Raw genomic sequence first — 20590 nt, forward strand, 5'->3', positions numbered from 1 at the left:
ATATAAGAAGGAATTATAAATTTGGGTTCCTTGGCTAAATGTGAATGCCTATAACATAAGAAAACCTAGGTAATTAGCTTAGTTTTCATTGCTTACATTTCTGTTTGAAATTTTCAGAGTAAAATTTAGATATTAATTGTAGTGCAAAAGCATTACATTCCTATAGGAAAAGAAATTGTAACAGAATGAAATACTGAAAATTATTTTGTTCATATATGATGCATATGGTTTTGGCTTGGTTACCACAGATCTGATTTTAGTCCAGTACATTTTATTAGCAAATAATTGTTTATTTTATATCAACATCTTTTTAATTATCAAGGTTTGACTCTTGAAATACTTTTTTTATTTAAATACACAGTTTGATCTATCCGTATTGCAAGACCATGATATTTTTAAAATATGTATGTTCTTTGTCTACCAGTTCAATGTTTCAAAAGATTCTCAGTGTAACCCCTTGGTGGCGTTGGGAAGAGGCAATGAAACACATTAGACTTGTATCTCACTGTCACCACCTTCATCACCATACCACTACCAATAACAGAGCCTTTTGCATACACTTTTATAATTTTTTTTTCCTCTCTGATCATGCCCAGTTATCTCTTTGTATGGTGTTTTGCTTAATAAGTCAAGTTTAGAAAAGCTGTTAATAATCCCCACTGAAAATTATTTTTACAAATGAGAATAATTCCTTGTTAACTAACAGCTTAACTATCTTCATGGTGCTTTGAACTCAGGACATTTTCTTTAAAATATGAACCTTCGTTTACTGTTTCCTTTTATCTATTAAAATAATTACTTTTCTTTCTTGCCTTTAATAGTTTGTTCTGGTCATTAACATTTCTGTTTCAAAGGTGCTTTTAATGTTCAGATAGACTGCAGTGCACAATTGGCAGTTAAAAAACGCATACTTAAGACTGAACTAATGTTTAACACTCACAGCTATTTGAAGTAGTTCACTGCCGAGTTTAATGGTGCTGCTGAGGACAATGATCTTATTATTTGCTATTATATTTGGGAGGGTGTTATTCTAGTAATAAAGACAATCAATGGCATTTCTGAACACAGTGCCTCAAATCTTTTACTTAGTGCTTTTCCAATAACAAGCAGCAAACTATAATTTCAATGAAATGGTAAGTGGAGGCAATAGCTGAGTTCTAGTTTATGGAAGTTCATTAAGAAAAGAAACTATAATCACGACACTTATAAGTTTGTGAGTGTACATCTTCATATGCACACAATGATGATTTAGATATATGTTTGAATAAACTTACAAACGGATGAGGTCAGATTTCTTTGCGTATGAAATAAAGAGAAATCAATCTTATAAATGGAATGGACTAAAACAAATTGACAAATAATCGTTGTGAATTTATGATGTATTCAAAGCAGTGTTTTAGGTTCTGTAGGGATGTAAAGAGGTTCAATACAAGACTCTCCCAATAGAGACCTTACAGTATATTTAAAAATAATAAGGACATCAGAAAAGAGACTATCACAAGGCAGGAAAGGATTACTTTGCAAATAACAAGTATAGGCAATTGATATTGTGATAGTATTAACAGGGAAGGTTGAGAGGTATCCAGGGACCCCTAAAACTGCCTACTCTAAATGAGTTCTGCCATCTGCCACATCAAGACAAAACATACTCTAATGCATAAAACCTGCAATAGAAAATAACTTTAATGCAATTACTGTGCAATAAAGCGAAGGAAAAGAAAAATAACATAGTTTCCACATGAAACACCCAAAGTTACCCATACCCTTGTGGGTAGATTCCCATCCAAACAATGTTGACCCAAAGCAAACCATTGAGGCCCCAAAGCTTGTCCCAAGTCTAAGGCACCTTCTTGTGGGGAACCATAGAAAAGGAGCAGATGGGACCAGGCAAGTCTGAGATGAAAAGAGCAAAATCAAGATAAAGGCTGCCATTGTTGTCCTCCCCATGTGTCCCTCACCCACATCTGTTTCAAGTGTCTCCTTTGTTTTGAGTGTCCCCCAAGTCCCTGGTACAAGCCCAAGGTTGAGAAGCAAGTGAAGCTTCTTCACATGTCTGCTCCATGTGCCTCCTCCAGGTCCTTTTGATCTCCTTCCTTCTTTCTTCTAGTCTTATCTCCAGCTTCTCTGCTCTGCTCAGCTCCACCCTTCCTTGGATGGGGCAGGGAAACTGGAAACTTCCTTTTCCCTGGCAATTACCCTGTTACAATAGTAGGTAGAATTGTGACAGGGCTGGGCAGGTTCTGCCATCTACCACATCAAGACAAAACATACTTTAGTGCCTAAGACCTTTAATGGAAAGGAAATTTAATACAATTAGTGAACAACAAAGACAAGAAAAAGAATAAAGTTTGCAAATCAAGTGCTGAAGTTACTCAACCCCTTGTGGGTAAATGCCCAGCCAAACAGGTTTGGCCCAAAGCAGGGCCACTGAGGCCTGAAAGCTTGCCACAAGTCTAAGGCACCTTCTGGTGGGGATCAATAGGAAAGGGGGAGAAGGGGCCCCGTAAATCTGGGACAGAAGAGCAAAATCAAAATCAGGATAAAAGCTGCCATTTTTAACCTCCCCACTGGTCTCTCACCCACATCTGTTTAAACTAGTCCAGGACTGAGAAGAAAGCCCAGTTTCTTCACATGTATCTTTGTTCCATGTGCCTCCTCCAGGTCTCCTCGCTCCTCATCTTTCTTCCTTCCTTCCTCCAGTTAACTTCCTAAAGCTGAAGAGTAATGTCACAGGGATCCAGTTATCCTACATATCTAAGACTTTTGTTACCCAAAAGCCTCCTGTCTAGGTTTCCTTGTCCATTAAAAGGAAACAGAGTTTGAGGAAAAGGAAAGTGATTTAATTTGTTGAGAGCAGCAGAGTAGTGTCTGAAAGACCACCATCCTGCTCTTTGGCAGAGGTCAGGGTATTTATCTAGAGGTACAAGGGAAAGGAAGGGGGGTGGTCAGGCAAAGGTCAACATGTCCATCCTCACAACACAAGGGTCTGGAGATTTTGGCTAATGCCAGCTTGCTTTTGCTATCGCCTGGTGGTTAGCAATTCTGATGTTATCTTCCTAGGGATGCTCTTTTCCCTGGGAATGAAAGAAAACAAAGTTTGCTAAGCCTGAGGGTAAAGAAGGGAAATGGGAGAGCTTAACTGGTGGGACAGAGACATATTTTGTTGCTGCATCACTTTGGGAAAAAGTCCAGTTAAAGCAATTACCAAAGGAAGCTCATAGCCTTGTTTATCATCTCAGGGTTTTCAGTGTTCATTAGAAATCAATTCTGGGGTATTCTGTGAATGAGCAAAATCAAAATCAAAGTACAACTATTAGCAGTTAACTTTCAACCAAAAGGAGTTATCTCCTTACTTCTGTAATAGAAACTGAAAGAGCATAATCAAAATCAAAGTACAAATGAAGTCTGCTGAACTCAGGAGGGGCAGCAACAGTTAACAAAAGCTGGTGCAACTAAAAACATATACGCGCATGAACTTGGAGATTCTGGATTGCATTTCTGGTGCCCACAGAGGGCTTTAATCATCAAATAGAGTGCTTTCCAGAACTGAGATTCCTTAGTAGGATGTTAATGCCTTAGAAACTTGTCAATCACCAACTATCAAACAAATCAAAAATTCAAATGGCAAATATGCCAAAAACAAACTGGTAAGACAAAAATTCTCAATAGCACATCCCTTCAAATGTAGTCCAGAATAGAATGCCTAATTTTTCTGAACAAGATTAACAAAACCATCACCCCAAGAATCCACTAGGGCTGAAAAGATAATCACCACAACTTTCAATCATAAACTGGTTTCTGCCATAGCCTCAGGCATGAATTTGCTAATTCAAACCATCACTGAACCATTGCTATCATGTATCCCCAGAGGCAGAGTTCAGGGAACACTGACAGATAAAAACTGAAAGTCACAGAACTGAACTTAGGCTAACGAAGAATGGCACCAACAGAGAAGCAAAAAATCTTAGAACAAAACCAAAGAAAAAAATCAAACTTCAGAGTTCCAGAGCAGCCAGCCCCATGACCTCAAAGGATAGCTTGCAAACTATATACCTTAGAAGAGAAAAGAAAAGCTAATTTACTGTGAGGCTTCAGATGCCATCTTGTACCTAGCTTCATGGTTTCAAACACCATCTTGAGGTACAGAAACAAACTGTTTACCACACAGATCTAGCCACGTGATTTCAAACACCATCTTTTGAGTAAAACCATTTACTACCACAGAACAATTTCCACAAAATCAAACCTTTAAACCAGTGACTAGAAATGAATTGCACACATACACACAAAGTTTCCACATGTTAAAGCCAGTTCTTCCTAATCTAAGGGTCAGGATACATCTCCATATAAGAAAAATCTACATATAACTGAAACAATGAGATACATAAACATACTAGAGAAACAAAGACCACATTCGTGGTTATGGCAGTCAGTTCCATGGGGAAGCTACCTCATAGGGCTGACTATCCACAGATTACTTTTTCCCGGTCAGGGTACCAAATCTGTTAGCTGGCAGGCCAAGGGATGCCCAGGAACCCCCAAACTTGCACACTCTAAAGGGGACTGGCAATCGGTGTGCACAAAGACAAAGGAGGCTTAGTGTAAAAGAACTTTAATAGAATTTAGTGTGCATAAAGAGAAAAGCGTAAATGCCCAGCCAAACAAGGTTGATGGAAAATGGGGCTGCTGAGGCCCAAAAACTTGTCACAAGTCTTAGGCACCTTCTCATAGGGAACCGTAGGAAAGGGGCAGAAGGAGCCCGGCAAGTCTGTAAGGAAAGGAGCGAAATCACAGTACAAGACAAGATAAAAGCTACCATTGCCAGCCTCCCCATGTGTCTCTCACCCATGTGACTCTCTCTTCCAAGTATCTGCATGTCTTTCCTTGATGTGTCTATTTTCACATCTCTCAAGTCCTTGGTAAAAATCCAAACCCAAGAAGCAAGCAAGCCCTTCTCCACATGTCTCTGTGTCTCTCTTCTGTGTGTCTTCCCTGAGCCCACCTTCCTTCCATGTTTTATAGCTTCACCTGCTTGTCCAGTCCTGCCCATATTTAAGTGGGGTGGGAAACGTGGCACTTCCCCCTTCTATGGAGATACCTCTGTTACACGGGCACATTGCATTAGTCCCCCTCACAGTGAGTGTGAACACATACTTGTGAAGGTGTGTAAGCCAGTCCCTCATGTCTTTATTACCCTCACTTTAGACAACCAATGTTTTAATTGCCTGTTCTAATTATTTATTAAACTATTACTCTGATGAGGCTGTTTCCCTGTCCATTGTTGCACATTATGGACTATAAAAGTATATTTCTTGGTCTGAAGAACTGAAAGCCATGCAAATTGGTGCAGTACTTTCTGTTCCAGTTCTTCTATAGTATTCTGAGCATTTGCATCTACCACTAGGTAAGCAAAACCCAGTTCAGAACCAATGTCTCTTCTTGTCAGGACCCATTTGTAGCCCTCCAGGGCTACTAGCGTCAGTCCACTTTGCCATATATGTTCAGGACCATCCCCTAAGGAATCTACCACATAGACTCCTGCACTCTCTGCCATTCTTCTTGAGAGACAGAACTGCTCTTAATGGCATTTCATGCATCAGAAGGTGCAAGAACACTATAACTAGAATCAACATATCTCTGTATTGCCTCAACACCCCATGTCCACTCATTTCATGGGCCCAGGTATACAGCTCAAGAAAGCACACAGGGCACCCTGCTTGCTGATTCCAGTTAACTTCCAAGACTGGAAGTATGTTCTCCTAGGCATCCAGTATCCTACTTAAATGTACCCCTCAAGTTCCCATAGTGATTTCCACAGAGATTTTCCTTATATAGGCATACCTTTAATAGGCCAGGTTTCCTTTACCCTTCTAACCATATAGTCAGGCTATTGGCTACTGTCCCCAAGTCAGTAAAAACTCAAAGATAGTGACATTTCCACCACTGTTTAATTTTTCCATTACAGTTGGGAAAACAGCATGTAATTCAGTCCACCAAAGTGATTTGTTTTTATCATTTTTCATCAAAGTGGTGGTCTAAAATATTTTAAGATAATATTAATAATGTTGAATCTTAAGAAGATATTACCTCAGATAAAGGCATGGTTCTAAGGAATTTACACATACTGACTCATTTAAACTTCCAAACAACCTTATAAGGTAGGTACTTGTTAATTCCCTTATTTGCAGATGATAAAACTGAGATGCAGAGGGAGGAAATCTTTTCAAGCTCATTTAGTAAGTGTAAGAACCTCAATTTAAATCCTGGCCATACCATCTTTCCAGATTATCTGACTTAGACATGAGACAAGGGGTAACTTAAATCTCCTATTACTTTTATAAAAACACCCAAAATGGAACACAATTTAGACAACAAAGAATGGTAGATAAATGAGAAAGTTCTGGTTTTCCTTGACCAAGTACATTTTCTTGGGCTTTACCCTTCAGTGAATGAGAATGTCTGAGTGTTGGTGTCTAGACATGTATCTCGGCACATTAAGAAATTCCTAGCCAAGTAGGTTCTTATTGGTGCCCAGGAGGAAGGATAGCAAAATTTTGTAAATCTGTTGAAAATGATACATCCTAACTTTAAGCATTCAGAGACTCTCTAGTGTGTGTTTTCTATTTCACATTATATCCTGTTTCTATCTGTGCCTTTATGAAAATCTATCTATCTGCCTAGTAAGTGCATGAACATTCATAATACGTATGGGTAGGACCTTTAAAACATTTTAAATAAGTATCCAGTGAGATTTTTTTTTTGTCTTTTGCTAATTAAAAATGACAACTGCAAGCCTTTGCCACATCCCTTTGTATGGCCAAACTCTACCCTGGACCACTAATGACAATAACATTTATTTTAGAATGAATACAAATAGACAATATCTGTAAGGTCACCTCTGAAAACAGAGAGAAACTTCATCCAACTTTCAAGATTTGATAAAATAAAATATCAAGCATATTCATTTGATTGACCTTTAGGTTTTATGCATGATGGAATAGTCATTAAGCACATTATCCCCCCCAAAAAAAAGCTAAGGGTGTACTTCAACATGTTGAAGCAATAGATTTTAACTCCAAAAAGTTTACAGATTAGTTAAGAAATAATTCAAGTGCATGCAATGTTCAGTAATAATGAAATAACTAACAAACCACTGGTTTAGGAATATAGAAAAGAAAATCACAACCCAACATATGAATTATTAAATGAACAGTATTCTGTGTAAATGCCATTGACATTCATTATGCCCAGATTGGCTAAAGTCACAGTAATGTTTTCCTTTTTCTTTCATATAACTAACATTTATTGATTCCCTACTATGTGCCAGGCAGTATTCTAGGTGCTAAATATATAGCAGTAAATAAAAAAGACAACAGTTTCTAATCCTAGGGATGTTATATTTATTTGAAGGAGATGATAATGTAAATATATGTGTACCTCCATGGTAACCTTTCCATTTAATGTTAAATGGTGATAAATGTTAGGTGAAAAACAGAGAAGAGCTATGGACTGTGGCCGAGGTTGAAGGCATTCAATTTTAAGTAAGGTGGCCACAAAAGTTCGCACAGAAAGTGGCATTTGACTAAAGAGCTGAAGCAAGTGAGGGATCTAGCCATACTGATATCCAAGGGAATATCATTCTAGCCAGATAGTACAAAAAATATTTAAGCCCCTGAGAGAGGGTGTGGCTAAAGCAGAATAAGCAAATATAAATGCAGTTGGCTATACAAATAAACTGAGGAGTGCACTAAGATGTGGTATACAATGGAGCATGGTGGAGGGATTCAAACCTAGGAAACTAGGATGCAGCACTTTATGCGCTTCATAATTTGCTCTGTGATGCCTTAATGTAACATGAGTTAATATTTAGCTTTATCAGTTTAAAGTCTCTGAGATATTCTGCTTTATTAGATTAAGCAAATAAAGAGAGAAAACAGGATTCCCAGTGAAATTTGAATTTTAGATAAGCAGCAGATTATTATTGAAAAGAATTTCCCATGGAATATTTGGACATAGAAAAGAAAACAAACAGGGGTAATAACATAAAGAGTGCAGGTGAGGCACATAAACCATCCTGTCAAACAGAAGCTGTTCAGTCCAGGGATTTTTTATAGTTTCTGATACCTCATTTCCTTTAGAACCCCACTCCACATATTAACACAGACAGTGCTATGGTAGGCATTTTGGTAAAATGCTAAGGTCCTTGAGCTTCTCGGGCACTTATTTAAATACAGGAGAGCTGAAAATATCGTGTGGCCTCCAACTTAAACAAAGAAATATGGCATGCTAAATGTTTATAAATATTTAATTAAATGTCTGTAGGACATAATATCAACTTCATAGACAAGTATTTAATAAATGAGTGCAAGATGTCAAAAATTTTCATCTTTTATCTGAAATTGGAATTTCACTGGACACACTCTAATTTATGCGGCAACACTTGCCTTAAGAAAAACTGTTTAACATGTTTTGCCCAGGTTTTCCAACACTGTCCTGTGGAAGTTCCATGAAACTTTATTCTAGATAGTGGGAAAATTATTCAGCTAAAGTGTGAATAGTATAAATTGAATGCTTACTCCAGGTCACAATGATCTCTTCTTTGAACTCCTAGAGATAATTAACACATGATTTCACACTTTGTTGTCCACTTCTGTAACTTGTTTACTGTTTCCAAAAGAATGTATCAACTTCTTTATGACAGGGACTGGGCATCATACATCTTCCAAACACTTCACTGGCTATAATATTATCAGTATGTTTTATCTGAAAGGTGATTCTTTTCTAATTCATAGTTTATAAAGGAACTTGTACTGATTTGCTAATATAAGGATCCAGATCAAAACAGTACTGTAATTAATTTTACTAGTATGCTATCTCATTTTGTCAGGCTGATGACCCTTATTACTTTGCTACTAGTTCTCTGTTTTAATTTAGCAGCTGTTTATCCTTACTCATCTCCTGAAAAAAAAAATGTAACAAGTTGGTAACAAGGTTTTTTTTCCACATTTGATGATGGCAACACTTGAGTCATTGTTCAAGTCAGATCATAAACATTTCCTTATATTTTTGGTGCAGGTAAGATCATTACACAAAAGTTTAAGTCATTTTGTTGCTGTTACTGTTCCTCAGTTTGGGAGAGGGAAGCCGCTGTCTTGCTTGTCCCTAATGTGAGACTAATGATGTCAATAGAGTCTCTTGCATCAGCTGTATTTAGGGGAAAACTTCAAACCAAATAATGAAATACAATTTATTTTTTAAAGAATAAAAACTGATGACTTGTAGGTGGCTCCATTTCCCACAGCTATATCAAAATCTCCAAAGTACAGAGAAAAGAGGAAACACTTCACCCCATGAAAAAGTTGGAACATAAGCACTAAATTAGTACAGAAAGCCTCTAATAGTCTTCACACTAATTTTTAGGGAGGCTTTTCCATTCTGAGCATTTACTATATGTTTATCATTTTTCCTGCAAATAAAGTTCTCATAAATGTTTACATCTATTTGTCTGGGTTTAAACAAGAAATTAAAAGTAAGGGCTTGTGGGCCTCCCCTGGTGGCCCAGTGGTTGAGCAGTGTGCTGCGAAGCTGCCCTCAGCTTCTGCAGCGCCGGTTCGATCCCCGGCCACCAGCGAGGGTCCCACATGGTGTGCAAACCTCTCCTGCCGCCCGCTGCTCCCCTCAGCAGTGTTTTCAGTCCTTCTGCCTGTTCTGCTCCCCGCCCTGGCTCTGGTGAATTCTCTCACCCTCCCACGCTTCTGACTGTACCCAGTGTTTAAATAAATAAATCTTTTAGAATAAATAAATAAATAAAAGTAAGGGCTTGTTCTTTAAGTGGTTTTACAAGCACCAAAGCATGATGTAGCGCCAGCAAGGCACAGAACAGATTTTCTATGATCAGGGCAGACAGGTAAAGGAGAGTCATGGATGCCTCAGTGGCTTTTTCAGGCTTTTAATGATCTTCCTTCACCATGTGTAGTGAGGCAGCCAGGTGGAGGGCAGGCAGGGGGGCCTGGGGGTAGTGAGGCTGAAAAGCCTCCCAACCCCTAGGGAGACTCTTTCTGTGCTCTCTGGCCTATTCTCACGGTCTCTCCACTGTGTTATGTTGCACTCCGCTGCACGGTCTTCTACTGCCCCATCGTCCTATGCCGCCATGGTCCTCTTCTGCCACACTCAGTTCTCTCAGGCTGCTGCCTTCCGTGACACCCCCCTTATATGCTCAGTCTCTGGCTCAGATGTGCCCCCTTCCACAGTCCGGGTGCCACCATCAGGCACATGTGTAAGCCCACAAGTGTCCATCATTGCTGCTAATGATGGGGGGGGGGCATGATCACCTCCATTTACCCTACACATGGCATGTTTAACAAACCATCTCAATAAAAGCAGTCTCCACTTTGCTTCAATAAATGAAAAGGTTGCTTTTGTCTTCAGCTACATTGCAGTTATCTTTACCTTTTAGTTTTATACCATTGCGTATGTGTTGATAATGATTTCAATATATACATTTTGGATATTTTAGACCAAAATGCTCAATCAAAACAGTTTCTCCCTGAATTATGAAGAAATACTTATTTAACTGACAATCTATGCTTCTAGTAATTCCCCACATTTAGTTTTATTGCCAATTAGGGTATCTCAAGCCTAATAAATTTCTACATAAGAGTACATCTATTCAAACTCAGAGCAAAATTTAGATGTCATTCACATGAAAGACCTATTAAAAGCCTAAAATAGATTTCTAATGGATTCATCATTCATTTTTGTAGCATGTGATTTAAGTCAGAAAAGAAGTGATGAATGGCTTGACACTTTCTCTCATATATACCAAAACATAGTATACTCTGACAAGTTTTTCGCTTTTTATGGACCTTAACATGCAATGTGACCTTGGTCTGAAAAAGCATGTTTGGTTAGCACAGAAACTTAATCATAAGAAGTCATAAGTAGAATCCTTCTTCTTTACTAGTCTTTTCTAGGACTGGGAAATTTATTGCTTATGAGACAAGTAGGTTATGAACAATGGGCCAAATAGAGTCCAGGGTTATCTCATCTGTGTGAAAACTGCTGCTGAAAATCGATGTGACCTTTGCTATACTGTCATCCCAATTCCCACCCTCTATCCTATTTGTCTTTTGGTAGGAGCTTAGATCTGTGTGCTGTCTGTATGTGTCTCTCTTGGGCCAGATTATCAAAATGAATCATTGCCTGCATACCTCTTATATTTCTATTTATTTTCGTGGTGTTGACTAGGGCTGATGAAATATGATTCTTTTTGCATTTGATCCTCACTGCAGCAAGCGGCACCTAATTCTGCTGTCTCTGTCTCTTTAAAGAAGAATAATGCCATTTTGAAACTTCAATCTATGTTACAGTCACATTACAAACCATAGACCAAGCAACCTGTCTCCACAGTCAATAGTAATTTTCCTTTCAGCCAATTTAATATTTCCTCCCTTTCCAAATAGAAGGTGTTTGGTGATTTCAATGTAGTTATGTTTTCATTTTATGAATACTCTATGCATTGCTTTCCTTTTCAGTATTTTGTGTATAGAATATCCCCTTAGATTGTTACCACTGAGGTAACATGTGTGCTTACAATGACACATAACAAGGAATAATTTTAAGAACTCTGCCCCAATACAAAATATTTACTCAGGAGAAACCTTATATGATCTCTGAATCAGCAGGAAGTCAATGTTCTAGTTTTGTAACAGTTCATTTTATAAAAACAGGTCATCCAGGCTACATAAATTCTACTTAAAGGTATATATATATGCATGTGTGTATATATCTCTCAATCAATATAAATGTGTAGAAATTCTCCAGTTATTACTGATATTGATAATTATGAAATTTTTATATCAACTTAATGTATTCATGTGTAGAAAACAACATAATAGCTAAATTCAGACTTCAAATAGTACAAATAAAGCATAATATCACTTGGTTTTCTGTTGAGAAATATACTTTGGAAACATTAGAGCTGCTAAGATATATTTTAGAATTTAAGGTATTTTAAAGATATTTCACATGTTCAAGACTGACTTGTTGAAATATATCAGAGAATGTATGCTATTGTGCTCATTTCCTCTGAAATACTTCACCTTTTCCAAACCTACCACTGACTTTAAAAAAGAAAGAAATGGGGCCTCCCCGGTGGCGCAGTGGTTGAGCGCTGGCTTCCAAAGCTGCCCACAGCCCCTGCAGCGCTGGTTCGATCCCTGGCTGCGCCGCGGCCACTGGGGGAGGGTCCCACATGGTGTGCAGACCTCTCCTGCCGCCCGATGCTCCCCTCAGCAGTGTACTTCGGTCCTTCTGCCTGCTCTGCTCCCTGCTCTGGCTCTGGTGAATTCTCTCACCCTCCTGCGCTTCTGACTGTACCCAGTGCTTGTATAAATAAATAAACAAACAAATAAATAAATCTTTAAAAAAAAAGAAAGAAATGTATGAGCTGTATAAAGCACATGCACATCATGAATTTATGATCAAAATATTACTTTCAAGTTTTACTAAAACCAATTTCTGAGAATCTATTCACTGTAGCTTCCTTTGCTAAAAGGAAACTAACAAACTTTTATTGAAGACTTTGAGACCAATGAATATACTTTATGATAATTTGGATTCAGGTAAAATGAAACAGTTGATTTTCTAAAATAGTCATTTAGCATTTTTATCACTACAGGTTTTTGAAAACTAGAATTTCTAATAGCTACCTATATCAAGAGCATTTGATTCAGTGTTAATGCTATCCCATTCAGGAAACTCACAGAAGTTTCTCATAGAAGAAATCCCACAGCGAACCATAATACCTGTGAACCAACGGGATTCAAAACTCTGCACAATAATTATATAGACTTCTTGCAGTTAAAAAATAAGGTCTAACTGTATGACAAAGTCATATTTCTATCACTTCAAGAACCAGAACTATAGCTAGACTTCTATGTCCGAGCTATATGAAAATTGGTTAGGTCTAAATCTTAGAATTTTTCTTGCATGAGACTCATAGAGGGAAAATGAAAAATTTTCTCACCAGAGAGATGCATACTTTCAGACTTTATTTGTGCCCAGTTAATAAAATAAAAGACTGCAATGAGTAGTATAATTTTGTTTGAAATGCTATGATTCACCCCATCATGCACTGCTGTTGAATCTGTTAGTAGGAAGGAGGGATATCCCGAGGCCCCCAAACCTGCCTGCTCTAAATAGGTTCTGTAATCTTCCACATCAAGATAAAATATACTTTAGTGCATAAGACCTTCAACAGAAAATACCTTTAATACAATTAGTATGCAATAAAAAGAAGAGACAGGAAAGGGTATAGTTAAAATAGTTTCCAATTAAACACCCAAAATTACCCATCCCCTCATGGGCAAATGCCCAGCCAAACAGGAATGGTCCAAAGCAGGGTAGCTGAGGCCTAAAAGCTTGCCACAAGTCAAAATGCACCTTCTGGTGGGGACCCATAGGAAGGGGGCAGAAGAGGCAAGGTATTTCTAGAAGAAAAAGAGCAAAATTAAAACTCAAGTCAATGTAAAATCTGCCATTGTCAGCCTCCCCACAGTTCTCTCACCCACATCTCTTGTCTCTTTCAAGTGTCTCATTCCATGTTCCCCAAGTCCCTGGTACAAGTCCAAGGCCAAGAAGCAAGAGTAGCTTCTTTACATGTCTGTCTGCCCATGTGCCTCTTACAGGTCTCCTTCTTGATCTCCTTCCTTCCTTCCCCTTGTCTTCTCTGGCTTTTCCTTATTGCCCAGCTCCAACTTTCCTTTGGGTGTTTGGGTGGGGCAGGGAACCTGGATCCTCCCCTTTCCCTGGGGATTACCCCATTACAAATCTATTTAAGAACACCAGGGTTTGTTTGACTACATTCCAAGATTACCTCTTCCCAACAGTTTTTTACATATGTTAAAAAAAAAAGCTCCCATCCCTAATCATAGATGAAACTTTACTGTTTCATACATCTCACAGAAGATTGTCAATAAGAATGTAAGTAAATAGCTAAGTAGTTTGGATTCTCAAATTGAGAGCAGATGCCTCTTGTAATTATATATATAGTTACACACACACACACACACACACACACACACGGTATATGCATATGTCAAAAAAATCTGAAACATCCTGTTAGGTAAAACTTTTATTGATATCTCTTCATCTGAAGTGATGAGTGAATCTCATTAAGATACTGAGAATTAGGAAAAGGTAATGTGAAAATAAAAGGAGACACAAAATACACAACTTGCTTTTCACAGCATATGGTATTTCTTCATAAAGAATATTATTCAGGGGGCCTCCCCGGTGGCGCAGCTGTTGAGCGCTGGGTTGCGAAGCTGCCCCGCAGCCTCTGCAGCGACGGTTCGATCCCGGCTGCTCCCCGGCCACTGGAAGAGGGTCCCACATGGTGCGCAGACCTCTCCTGCCGCGCGTGCTGCTCCCCTCAGCAGTGTACTTCGGTCCTTCTGCCTGCTCTGCTCCCCGCTCTGGCTCTGGTGAATTCTCTCGCCCTCCCGCACTTCTGACTGTACCCAGTGCTTGTATAAATAAATAAATAAATGTTTAAAAAAAAAAAAAAGAATATTATTCAGGGCCTTCCTGGTGGCGCAAGAGGTTAAGATGCAACTTTTGAAGCTGTCCGTGGCTACTGAAGCATGAGTGATCCCTGGCCAGGGAGCAACCCACATGGTGCAGCAGACCTCTCCTGACTTGCCCGCTGCTCCCCTCAGCAGTGTACTTTGGTCTATCTGCCTGTTCTGTTCCCCACTCTGTCTCTGGTGAATCCTCTCACCCCCCATACCTCTGGCCTGTACCCCAGTTCTTGTATGCATAAATATTTTTAAAAAAAGAATATAATTCAAAGGTAACAATCCATATGCCCATAAACTGTTGAATGATTAAACAAAAATCAGTGAATCCATGAAATAGTTTCCAGCAAGAAAAAGATATAAAATGTAACTACATGCCAGAACATGGATGAACCTCAAAAGCATTAAGCTAAGTAAAAAAAGCTAGACACAAAAAAGACCACATATTGTATGATTATATTTTTTGTGAAATATCTAAAAAAGGCATTCCTATAGAGGCAGAAAATAGATTGATTAGTGGTTGCCAGGAACCAGGAGTGAGAAAGGATATTAACTGTAAATAGTCATGAAAGGGTATTTTTTGTGGGGAGGGAGTTGAGATGTAAAATGGATTTCTAGTGATGACTGCACAACTCTGTAAATTTACCAAAATCATTGACACATACATGTAAAGAAGGTGAATTTATTATATGCAAATTAGATCTCTATCAAATTATTGAAAAAAATGGACACAGATGATGCATACATTCACACCTACATACATATATATGTAGATACATTTGAAGAGAAAAAAATAAAAGTATTTTATGTTTTTCCAGGATGATTTCTGATTATTTTATTTAGAGGTATTCCTAAACACATCTTAGACTTGTTTTTCCAAATTCCCTGCCTCTTTAGCATTACACATTCTTTCATTTTCACTGATTCTTTACTGAGACATTTTGAGAAATTAGAAGAAGCTTAGTAGTAAGTATGATTTCCAATTATGATTTTCCATCACTTAGTGTTAGAAAATATTTATGGGTGTTATTAGTGGTGAAAGAAACATTGTAAAATTTGTGAGCTGAGGGCCTCCCTGGTGGCACAGGCGGTTGAGCACAGCGCTATGAAGCTGTCCGTAGCCTCTACAGTGCTGGTTCGATCCCCGCCAGCCATGGAGATACCCACATGGCCAGCAGACCTCTCCTGTCTCACCCGCTGCTCCCCTCAGCAGTGTATTTCAGTCTGCCTGTTCTGTTTCCCACTCTGTCTCTGGTGAATCCTCTCACCCTCCTGCACATCTGGCCAGTACCCCAGTTCTTGTATAAATAAACAAATCTTTGAAAAAAAATGTGAGCTAATTATTTGTCAACCTGATATTAACTTTCCTTATTTTTTTCAGAAGAGGTGCCTGTACAAATCCCAATGATGAAATCACCTTTGGACAAGATCCAGCTGACTCCCGGGCAGGCATTGCCTCCTGGCTTCCCAGGACCATTCATTTTTGCTGATAGTCTGTCCTCTGTGGAGACACTGTTGACCAACATTCAGGTCAACAATATTTCTATAAACAAAATAAATGTAATACAAGACATTAGCACCTACATAAATTATTTCATATTTGAAAAATTAAAACAGGTAAGATGAACTGCATGTCATTTGCTGTACTTTCATAGGGTCTACTGAAGGTGGCTTTGGATAATGCTCGCATCCAAGAAAAACAGATTCAACAAGAAAAAAAGGAACTGCGAATGGAGCTCTATAGAGAAAGAGAAATCAGAGAAAATCTTGAAAGACAGCTTGCTGTTGAGCTGCAGAGCAGAAGTAAGTTTAACAATTGCAATTACTGAGTAATAATGTGTTAAGGATATTTTTCAACAGTAATAGAAATATTCTCAGGGATAGCTTAGAACTTCTGAAAACAAATGACAAGCTAAGAATCAAATACCCATAGGGTAGAGAGATTATGCTGTTTTTCTTTGCAATAAAAAATAATGAATTAGATCTGAACTTAAGGTCGGTTGCAAATTTGGAAAGATGAATATTCTTAGTTCTCTCTGAATTTATAATATAGATAATAATAATAAAAAAAAACTCCTTCTGTGTGAAATGCTTGCTCTTTGTCAAAAGCAGTGCTAGATTCCAGGGTTATAAAATAAATAATACTCATTCCATGACTTCAAGATAGTTACATTTTAGCAGGCTAGCACAACCACTTAATTTCAACTTAAAGTGGCATATTATGTCTGGTTATATAAAAAAGGACTAGGTAGTTCAGCTTGGTGGAGGGATGGATGGTTGAACAAGGCTCCTTTATTCTGACATCTGAACCTGGGTTTTGAAGAATCGATTGGCTAAGAATGTACATAATTGGACATTCTAGACAGAGGTATCAGTGATCATAGGCATGGAAGCAAGAAGCATGTATAAAGACAACTTTATACAGTTTGTTTTTTCAATGGCTTTGAATTTTGTGAAGTGAATGGTGGAAGATGACACAGAAAGATAAAAAAACTAAATTATGAAGAGCACTTTTAACCATGTAAATATTAGCTTGGACTTTGCCTTGCAGGCTATAGAAAGTATTTTTTAAAAAAGCAGGTGGATTATCTGATCTGGTCTGATTGCAATCAAGACTACTCAGGTGTTGGGAATCAACCAGAGGGGGATTGGAGTAAGACTAGAAACAAGTATGTAAAAGGATATTTTACATCAGGCAGTGCTGATGAGGACTAAATTACAGTAGCATAAGGGACCAGGAAAAAGACTAATTATAATAAAGTAAAAATCATAATCAACAGGCAGCTATAAACCAGACACACACTACAGGATGGGGGAGAAGGGAGTAGGATCAAAACAAGGTGGGTGGGAATTTTATGGGGACTATAACCAAGATGAAAATGCATGCATTGTGTAAAAATGAAAAACGATGTAAAAATATATAAAATAAAAGTTAAAAAAAAGAATAAAGAGATAAGGGAGATAGTGAAGAAATATTGTCACAAATTGAATTAACACTCCAACATAGGTCAACATTTATTATCTCCAAATATGGACAATGGGACTAGTTCATATCAAAACCAAAAAACATTGCCCTAGTCAATAGTTTTCACCTCTTCCTTACATTTACCATAAAATACTAGCATAGCAAAGTGACTTGTTAAATTCAGTTGTTTCCCCTTTCTGCTTATACTTCTATTGAAATATCACAAAGAAAATATTAATAAAAGAGTTAAAGGGTAAGGAGGGGAAAGAATGGTAGAGAAATTCCATACCTGAATAATGCCTTCCAGAACAAAAATGACACTAGTTGAGTGAAATTCATGAACTTTATTTTATACAAAAGTAGCATCTTATCTTTTATAATCTGTGTCAAGAAACTGAATACTCACTGTATATTTTCCTTAAGGCCTAGGAATCCTTAGTCCAGTCCAAATGGAAAGTAAGTCACTGCATTTAAAAAGAATTAAGCCTCATCTTCTTATCTTGCCAAAGTCATTAAAAACTACTAAGTAAAGGCTAAATTGTCATTTAAAGTTCTGAGAAATTGTATATTTCTGGTATTGGGTACATAAAATAAATGATTTCTAACAGTCATAAAAACACATTCATTTGTAGGGAATTTTCTTGTACCAAAGAGTTAAATAATCATATATTAAATGTAATAACATTCTGAAAATTGGCTTATGCAAACCTACTACATGTAGTAAAGTCAGCTTCTAATTTTTCAGAATCTATTCACACTGATATTTGTTTACTAACTTCTCATAGAATCTTTAGATCTATCTTTATAATTACTATTATACATATCTTGTATAGATATAATATTGAATATTGAACCTATTATCAAATTTAATTTGAAATATGTGTTTTTAATACATCTATTATTTATTTGGGTATAATACTAATAATACCATTACTACTATTAGTACATTACTACAGCCATTGTTACTTTTGCTATAGCTCTACTACTATCAGTACTACTACCACTAGCTAATGTTTACTAATGCTTACCAACTCTCTACTATGTGTTAAACACTAATTTTAACATTTTTGCATCTAATGAATAACATTATTATGGGAAAATATTATCCTCATTAATTTAGAGAAGCTACCTACATCATCCCTATGAATGTCAGTCAGTATTCTCATCTATTACAAAAAAAAAAATAGTGAAGTGGATGATCACTTAAATTCCTTTCTAGTTTTCTAAATATCTCATCTCCAATATAAGCAACTTACTGCAACAAAGGGTAAGTTCTTTATTGAAAGTCATATGAATAAAAAGAAAGAGTGAGAAAAATTATATTCTGGTTAAAAAGTAACATCTCTAAGAAATAGTAAAAATAGTATCTCTATATACACATATACACAAAGACCATAGATAAAACTGTATGTATATAGTTTTCATATGTGGCGGTAATTGTCTGAGTATCTTTTTCCAAATTAAAAAAGCATTATTTCACATTCAAAGTAAATATTACCATATTGTTTCTAGCCAGAATGTGTTACTGAATTAAAGATACATAAACATAAACAGTAATATTCTTTGAAAATCAAACAATTAAAACCATAAAATGATAGAACTGTGAGAGAGCTTGGAGGTCACCTGTCTTGGTCCTTAATCAACAATATAATCCCCAGGCTTTGTAACAATTGCTTATGTGATCATTCACTCACAGACTATGAAAACAAATAGCAGTGTAAACTTGGATAAATTTCTTGACTTTTCAAAGACTCAGTTTCCTTATCTATAAAATGAAGATATAGTATTTTCCTTGCTGAGTTGTTATAAATCTTAAATGAAACATAGTCCCAGAAACATGCTCAGTACAGAGTAGATTCTAAATAAATGATAGCTACTATTTATTTACATGATTTGAATGTAATAATCTATGATATTGCTTAAAATATAAAATCATAAATTTCAACATATAGAACATGTTCATATAGAATCAGCATATAGAATGTTTTTGAACCAATAATTTTACTGGAAACAAAATTTTATCTTAATGACATCAAATTTGTTTGAATGAATCTAGATTTCTGGTTTAAATAATTTGTTAAACACTATTTGTATGATCATAATTAAATGTAACTAATAACTAAAATGGTTTTGTGTTCAACCATATATAATAGTCTTTCCTCAAAAATGACAGAGCCATACATTCTTGGTGTCAGTGTTTTTCTTTCAAGATTTCCATTTTGTTATTACCTTAGGCCTCTGAATGTGTCTCAAGTGAACATAAATTTAGTTTAGTAACTGACTTTCAAGTTGCTGGGGTTCATTTATATAAAAAGACATTGAACTGTGAGATAGAGTTGTATATAAAATTACCATCATATTCATTTCAAAGTATTTTATTTATGAATTTGTTTAACATTTTAAAACTGTCACATAATTTATAGTTTTGCTTAATGGTCATTGGATGTTTTCTATTGCAAACCTGATTTTGGAAGAATGTGACATTCAGTCTGCTTAGAACCTTGCTATGAGCCAATATGTTGCTGGAATATGGTAATTCTATTTGAGAAATTATCAGATTATAAAGTGTCAGAGTTTAGAAGCAATCATGCATTAGGGCAGTTAAAGTTTCTAGTTTTTGTTTAGCTCTTCATTACCTTTTCTGTTTACAAAATAAATAATACTGTTGGGTGTTTTACAAATTGCTTAATATAATCATTGCTGAAAGCTATTCATACACATGTATTGGCTATATAGATGACTATATCAATCTATCTATATCATCTATATAAGGAGAAAGACTGATGATAATATATGTATATTTAAAAAGATAGGGCCCCCCAGGTGGCGCAGCGGTTGAGCGCTGGGTTGCGAAGCTGCCCGCGGCCTCTGTGGCGCCGATTCGATCCCCGGCTGCTCCCTGGCCACCAGAGGAGGGTCCCACATGGCGCGCAGACCTCTCCTGCCGCCCGCTGCTCCCCTCAGCAGTGTACTTCGGTCCTTCTGCCTGTTCTGCTCCCTGCTCTGGCTCTGGTGAATTCTCTCACCCTCCCGGCTTCTGACTGTA

The 20590-nt window shown here is 37.1% G+C and overlaps 1 protein-coding gene across 5 annotated transcripts in view; it reads left to right on the plus strand.

The window, feature by feature from the left end:
* Nucleotides 1–20590, plus strand: part of DACH2 (dachshund family transcription factor 2) — a gene marked incomplete at both ends in the record, with an annotated part of 572537 nt that overhangs the window by 531995 nt on the left and 19952 nt on the right. For 4 of the 5 annotated variants that reach the window (XM_084259123.1, XM_084259125.1, XM_084259124.1 and 1 more), the window contains 2 exons: nt 15961–16109; nt 16235–16382. In XM_084259123.1, the coding sequence (XP_084115249.1) occupies nt 15961–16109; nt 16235–16382 (297 nt within the window). Of the gene's footprint in view, nt 1–15960; nt 16140–16234; nt 16383–20590 lie in introns of all 5 variants that reach the window. The other variant, XM_084259122.1, reaches the window with a different exon arrangement.

Source organism: Talpa europaea (genome assembly GCF_964194135.1).
Source record: "Talpa europaea genome assembly, chromosome: X".
Taxonomy (NCBI): Eukaryota; Metazoa; Chordata; class Mammalia; order Eulipotyphla; family Talpidae; genus Talpa; species Talpa europaea.